This window comes from Sphaeroforma arctica (assembly GCF_001186125.1).
Source record: "Sphaeroforma arctica JP610 unplaced genomic scaffold supercont1.162, whole genome shotgun sequence".
NCBI classification, from domain to species: domain Eukaryota; class Ichthyosporea; order Ichthyophonida; genus Sphaeroforma; species Sphaeroforma arctica.
Genome location: NW_014040396.1, coordinates 107,998 through 115,497, shown reverse-complemented (window position 1 = coordinate 115,497; position 7,500 = coordinate 107,998). Strand labels below are relative to the sequence as shown.

General features: G+C 43.3%; 2 protein-coding genes across 4 annotated transcripts in view; one reads left to right on the top strand and one right to left on the bottom strand.

Moving 5' to 3' along the window:
- Positions 1-1,691: 1,691 nt before the first annotated feature.
- Positions 1,692-3,656, top strand: SARC_03258 (hypothetical protein). The gene has a single exon (XM_014302961.1). It carries the CDS (start codon positions 1,738-1,740, stop codon positions 3,103-3,105), a length of 1,368 nt encoding a protein of 455 aa, XP_014158436.1. The 5' UTR covers positions 1,692-1,737; the 3' UTR covers positions 3,106-3,656.
- A 298-nt stretch (positions 3,657-3,954) lies between these two features.
- The window catches only part of SARC_03257 (hypothetical protein), a 10,707-nt gene continuing 7,161 nt past the window's right edge, over positions 3,955-7,500 (bottom strand). For 2 of the 3 annotated variants that reach the window (XM_014302959.1, XM_014302958.1), the window contains exons 8-12: positions 7,158-7,328; positions 6,687-6,779; positions 6,080-6,205; positions 4,786-4,882; positions 3,955-4,155 (exon numbers count right to left, since the gene is read on the bottom strand). In XM_014302959.1, the coding sequence (XP_014158434.1) occupies positions 3,981-4,155; positions 4,786-4,882; positions 6,080-6,205; positions 6,687-6,779; positions 7,158-7,328 (662 nt within the window). In that variant the 3' untranslated portion in view covers positions 3,955-3,980. Of the gene's footprint in view, positions 4,156-4,785; positions 4,883-6,079; positions 6,206-6,686; positions 6,780-7,157; positions 7,332-7,500 lie in introns of all 3 variants that reach the window. The other variant, XM_014302960.1, reaches the window with a different exon arrangement.

The following is a 7,500-nucleotide window of genomic DNA, read 5'->3' as shown; positions in this document are numbered from 1 at the left end:
GCACGCCTACAAGACTGTGACAGGACTATGAGACAATGTTCTGTAGTGATATACTTAGCTTAAAAACACACTAAATATATGCCAAATCGTGAGCTGCACACCTTACAGCTTGTGTGTGTTGTTTATGAGCATTAGCCACCACACTGATATATTTAAATGCTGATACTTTCAATAGTATTCACTCATAGCCTTCTGAATCAGACATAGAGCGCAATAGCTATGGCTATGACTATGACTTACTACTTGGTGTAGCTAGTCGTATGAATGGTATTACGTGTGCGACTGGGCGCACCACAAGTTCGCAATATAAAAAATATCGAATACATATTTACATATTTACATATTTACAATCATACATACTGTATTTATGTTTACTGTTTGGTTTCTGATGCAAATACTCTCTCTAGCCAAATAAATACATACATATATACAATAAAATACATTTACATACAAAAGTATTGATTTGTTTAAAAAAAAAAAATACAAAACAAAAACAAAATATAGTTCAAAAAAAAAAAGGGTTCGAGACTGACACTGGTTCACAGTGCTAAGTGAACATTTAATAATTTTAATAAAAATACATTGAACAATTTGCCACAGATAATTACCAACCAGAGTTATAAAGTTGAACTCTAAACTCTTTGTTAATTTATTTTAATTTTTACAGAACAAAACCGAGCTATAAAAAAATGACTGACGATTGTGATGGACAGTTTGACTGGATTCCTAATGCCTATGATGGTAAAAGTTAAAACGAAAATAGATCAGTAAAAGGAACGTTATTTTTGTTACTTTAGAAAAAGGCCGAAGACCTGGCGGGCCCCCGGCCTTAGCTCATTGCGTTAAACGTTAAAACTTTTATTACGTGCCGATATAAGCGTTAAAGTTCAATATTTATTACATACATGGTCCTATGGATTTCAGATGGGGTGTAATTTATAGGTCCGTAGATTTGCCCCCAGTTGAGGCTGTTGAGCGCCAAATTTGACAAAACAGGCCGCCGGTTTGGAATTGGGATATGCATCATCGAAAACATGGCGAGCTTATGATTGGTCGACACTCTCAATATAGCCCATTTCGTGGATTTTAGGTGCATATTCGAAGTGCAGTTTTTGAATTTTCGTTGGGCATATTTGAGCTACATAACCCTTTTTTTATATATAGTATATAGAACATGAAAATAGGCGTTAAAGTTCAATTTTTATTCAGCACACACATAACGTAATGAGCTTAGCCCCCGGCTTCGAAGTCGGACGCAACGGAAGTACTTTTAAAAAAATATATAAAAATATTCATATGTAAATACGTACTAAATACTGTCCAACTGCAGCTATGAAGAGTTGAAGACTGATGTGTCAAAGAGCAAAGAAAATTGTACAACCAATGTTTGTCGTTTGATGACGAGATAAAATATAAATAAATGCGAGAGGCGAGACTACGCCGCGTCCGCGAGAGACTCCGAGTCTCCGACTCGAAACTTCGTTTCGGTTTTTGAATTTTTCGGGAACTACATATCTCTTTCTCTCTCTACCTGATCTCTCTCTCTCTCTTGATGCTCTTGAGTAAAGCAGAGAGTGTACGAAGGGGGGGGCTCGGAAGGGGGGGGGGGGGGTTGAAGAGAAAAAGAAGTGCGCCTATGACCCTGTGTTTTAACATCTTTGCAAGAGAATTTATAAAAGCAAAGATGTATTGTCGTCACTACGCACAATAATATAAAGTCAATATCCGAATATTAAAATGAGCAGTAATACACTTCTGAATGAATCAGGTATGTGGAGAATACCGGTGGTGAACACAGCAGCAGTTGTTATTGTGATGTTAGCTGTACAACTATTAAACTATAATTATCAGGGCACATCATGGGTCTGTGGTGAGACACTCGCCTATCTCACTGCAATCGTTGTCATATCCGTTCCTCCAAAGACTTCGTATATAGTGCCATCTTTCAGAGGTGGTGCGATTGCTTTCGGTACGCTCTTAGGGTTTGGGACCGGACTTTTGGCCTACCATTCCAACATACTTGTTAGCGTGGTATTGGTCCTAGCCGTTAATGCTGTGCTATTGTTCTGGCTGGAATATAGCTTCAATACGCTGGGTGGTCATAAGGCTGTACCCCTTTGCATATCACTTTTTCATGGATTGCAGCACATGGCGTATGCTCTAAACGAAGATAAGATTGAAGAAGTGCTCTATTCGTTCGCAGCAACAATGTGTTATGTAGCTATCGGTGTCACCATACCTGTGGCATTTTATATGCTGCTACATTTCTTCCCCGTCAATCCACCCATTGGGAAACCAAGTACGCCCACCAAATACTTCGATGAGGATATATCGTTACGAAAAAGTGTGACCATTCTATTGATAGAGGGTGTTACACTCACACGCCCCTCACATGCCAGCATGGGTCGTATGTTGTGGACCGCATTTCGTGGAGCGGTTGTCATCGCAGTGAGTTGCCTTCCAAATTTGATTTGCGACATTGGCGAATCTCAAAAATACACACCGTGGTTCTTCATCGGAGCCCAATTGACCGCTCTTGCAGGCACGTATACGGATATAGGCTTCTTTGACGGTGTGGATCGATTCCTCGGGAATGTGGTAGCGGTTGTGGCCGCCTTAGTACTGAATGTTGCACTTCAAGCTGTACACAACAGCACCGCGTATATCGCTATTGTCGTGTTGTTCTACGGTTCCTACGCGTTTTTGGCATACACAATATGGTATGGAGTGAGTGGCCCGCTGATGCGTGAATTGTCTCAGTTGCTGAAAGGTCACGGGCCGTTCATGATGATGGTCTTGCTCAGTTTCGGAGCGGCGGTGGACACCTTTGATAAGCCCAATGCCACTTTCCAAGCCCCACTGTACCGCTTTTTGTTTACAAGTGCGGGGACAGTTTTTGCCACGGCAGCCCATTTTATCTTTCCACGATACGTGGTGAATATTGAGAAATCAACATGTCTTCAAGTGGCAGTTGATTTCCATGGAATTTTGGAAAAGAGCTTCCAAGTCGACGACAAATTTGGCATTCTGAAAAATGATCATAAAAGCCCCATGGGTGGTAGAGGGTCGCTATATACACACTCGTCCATGAAAACGGTCAAATGAAACTGCCGCGACCCAAGCCCACACAACAATACCTAGTATATACGCAGAGGTACTTTGCGTGATCAACCACATGCACACACCCAAACTGACAATAAGATTGCAACCACAGTGGACTCAACCTGTGGTATTTCGGGAAGGTGAAGTAAGCGCAGGCAAGGGGTGGACTTGCGCCGCGCCCCTAAACTCTCTCAATCGACGAAAGTCGTAGGCAGCACGCTGATACTCTAATCCTGGATCCAATCCAGATTCACTTTTCTGGAAGTAGAATTTGATCACATATAGGTCTTTGATCTTAGATACAATAACTGAACACAGCTGTACACATGAAGACTGTCGTACATACACAGATAAACCAAGTACATATGGAATTGGTTCAGTAGAGATATGCACCGAAGTCAAGGCTCTACTCAGCTCGCCTATCACTTCGAACTAGAAACGGGAAGTGCACTCCGAACCAGCAATTAAAGCGGCCTGGAGAGAACAACTATAACACTACTTGTGCTATAGATAAAATATAAACTTGCATTCGGCCTACTAGTATGTGATTACCCTCAAGCTTGCATATTTCCGGCATACCAATGTTTTATCTTTAATATAGCAGCTTGTATTCTTCAACGACTGATTAACTTAAAAGGTCTACACACCTGCTTGCGCCAGTGGTCGTGTCTGTCGAAGCACTACAAATTATATTATATATTTTGCTCCAGATGCATTTATTTTTCGTCAGTAGAGAACGCCGGGCCAGTGTATCTATTAATTGAGCCGTGCCATGTTAACTGTCAACCAATGATTATCTAATATTCACAAACCAACGTATATAGTAAGGTACTCAATATATAACACTATAATCCGTATACAATAGTCTATTCAGTCTTTTATTCTCGAGTATATGCAATGCAGAAATCGTTTCCTGTGGCGGTGTGGGTTATGGCCTTAGCGGTGATCACTTTGCTCAAGCTCCTGTACACCCGTCCATGAAGAAGTCCTTGGACATAAACATCACCCGCAGCAGTGACTGCCGTGTAGAAGTTCAATCCCGCCGATATAGACCTGTGTAGTGGTACAGTGAGGATGGATGTGTATTAACGTGTTTTACTGAGAATATACAAAGTATTCCTCGAGTGTGTGTGTAGCCACATCGATACGAATCTAATAACTGCGCCGCCGTGATTTTACAGACCCTTACGAGGAGTTAGAGTAGACCTACTAGAGAGGATGTATGTATTAGAGAGGATTGATTGTGCACAGTACACATATACGAGTGGCTACGGCACTCTATGGCAAACTCCAGCGAGGCAATATGTGGCTATACTACTTTGTAAACGGGTGAACTGCGCAATCCTTGCCTTAGTGCGTAATAGACTTTGATTGAAGCATGTTCATTCCTTGCGCGTCGTGAAAGAGGTTTCTATGACAACCCGTGAGTACACAACTAATTACCATGGGTGTATCAGCACATGCAAGTACAAAGTAGATCAAACCAAGGATAAGAGGATGAGCATAAACACACAGAAGTATACTGATGTGTGAAGCAGGTCCCTACGGCAAACCATTCTAGCGAGTTAGTGTGGTTATCAAGGCCGTAACCATGCACATCCAAACTACAATGACTTATCGTGTGATATCGCCCGCACACAACACAGGTGGGCTTTAAAGCACATGCATGAACGACATGCTTACTTTACTGGAGAAGTGCTGTTGACTTCCACCTTGATAGCCTCCAGTCTACTCGCACCGATGTTCTTATTCAACCCAGAAAAATAGATCTCACCCCCATCTGTGAGAAAGAGTTTACAGTTTGATGGGTTTTAGGTTATTTTGGGTTCAAACCATCCAGGATGAGATAAACCGGTAGTCTGACGGTGTGGAGTTATTAGCAAACTAAGTCAGGCATCTCCCTATCCCGTGTGTTCCTACAGCTACGTACGATAACACTATCTACGACCGCCAACAACTAGAAAGCGAGAGGCCTTGAGCTGTCACTGCGTATGCGTCTATAGCTACGGGTGTGGTGGCACAGCTATAACAAGCTAATCAGTATCCACCTCTGGAATTTGAGTCTGTTCCCACCAGGCACACTCCACAATGAACCGAATATCAGTCAACAAAAGGCAGCGCTAATATATGAACATACTATGGATAGTACACCCAATATCATATACCCGAGATCACGCCTCCCCCAATCTGTCGAAAACCCTAAACCCTACTATTTGTCAGCCAGCCGCCAACGCACACTATGGTGCGAGTAACCAAATCAGGCACAAGCATAGCATCAATTCAGCAGTAGAAATGGCTACCACGTACATCTCGGTGTATACACGAGACAATGCCACCCAGGCTATATTCAATTCACAACTAGACACTGTGGACGAATGCTTTATACTCCCTATACTGTGAGATAGGCTTTGTATAGCACAGAGATAGGGTTAATATAGCCCTTGAGATAGGCTCAGTATAGCACTAGAGATAGGCTTAGTATAGCACTAGAGATAGGCTTAGTTTTGCACTAGAGATAGGCCTAGTATACCACTAGAGATAGGCTTAGTATACCACTAGAGATAGGCATAGTATACCTCTAGAGATAGGCTTAGTATACCACTAGAGATAGGCATAGTATACCTCTAGAGATAGGCTTAGTATACCACTAGAGATAGGCTTAGTATAGTACTAGAGATAGGCTTAATATAGCCCTAGAGATAGGTTTTGTATAGCACTGAAGAACTACTCTTTACCTACACCCAGGGAGTTCTCAGAGCGTAGCCATAAAGCCGAATGCGTCCGAGGACGGCAAACCCCTCAACTCCATAGCACTCAAGTGTACAAACAAGTATTTGTCTCATTCCTACCGTAAGATCAAACACACTCAAGAAAATGCACCACAGCATCTCACTACACACACGTCAACGCATCCCACACTACCACGAGAACACTCAACTGCGCCACAACACAACACAATACAACAGACGATACCTACCAGACAGCATGACAGTGAAGCCATCGCCGCATGCACACGCCGCTATAGCCGGCACACCACTCATCAGCGTAGCGCTCAGTTGGGACGCCAATGGGAAAGACTGGGCTGTCGATGGGGTCACCTCCTCTGAGCATTTGATTGGAGAACACATACGGGTTATGAGAAAGTGGCTGTAAATCTTGGACACTATCGCTTGGTCTGGTGGTGCATTGTGGCTTATTTTGGGGTGGGTAGATACACACCTGTACATGTACACGTGTCTGTGCAGCTCGAAGGCGAAGTTATGTTAGTCTCACACGCATACAGAGTTCATCCGAGAGTAATCTCAACAACATGGGATACCATTCAAATGAAGCTAAACCCTAAAATACATTCCCAACGAGCAGGCTGTCTCGCCGAGTCTGGTGGGTATAGGTGTTGCGAGTGTTATGTGTGTTGTACAGCGTACGTATGCAGGATAGTCCAGTGTAGGTAGACTTGGAGTGATATAGCGAAGGGGGTTGCGTATGTACGTGTACATTCGGGTGCCGCGATACGTATCGAGGTACTCATTCTGTGATAGTAACCACAAGTAAACAAACGTAAACGTAAACCATCCAGGCCATACCGTCGTACTGGTCCTGCAGATCTAGTTCGTTGACCACATCCACATTGGCCTTAACCTCGTCACTTGCGTAGAACGGCGACGAATAGCTCAGGTCTGTTGGAATTGGGGCAGACAATGGTAATGTGTCAAACACAGCTACCAAACTTAACCTTTGAGGCAACGTTGCAGTACCTCTGGTGCAAGATAAGCAACCCTGCAACCAACTTACGAGCTAACTCAGCCCTGTATTTACACGAATAAACATAATGCACATACACGCTTCATTGCTGTACATCATACACACTATACTCACCTATTCGATATGAAACACACATACACACCTAAACTTAACACATACACACCTAAATATAACACATCCACACACCAAAATATAACTCACATACATACCTAGTAGCCGTGTATCACACATACACACCTAGTAGCTGTGTATCACACATACCCACCTAATAGCTATGCCACACACATACCCACCTATTTGTCTAGATAGAAGGTTGCTGGGCTTTTGCAAGCCAATTGTAAACACCTTGCCCTCTGTCGTAACAACCGACGAGTGCCACACTCCGCATGCGACTGTGCGTACGGACATGCCGTTGAACGCGTTCAATTGAACCGGTGAGGGTATCTGACGCAGAACTGCCTTCTCTGCTATTCCCGTTTTAACGATGGTTAGCAATATCAGTACAGAGATGCATTAGTACGTGTGTGCGTGTGTGCGTGTGTGTGTGTGTGTGTGTGTGTGTGTGTGCGTGTGTGTGTGTGTGTGTGTGCGTGTGTGTGTGTGTGTGTGTGTGTGTGTGTGTGTGTGTGTGTATGT

Excerpts from the sequence above, each read along its gene's own strand:
- SARC_03258 (XM_014302961.1), top strand. The coding sequence starts at position 1,738 with ATGAGCAGTAATACACTTCTGAATGAATCAGGTATGTGGAGAATACCG.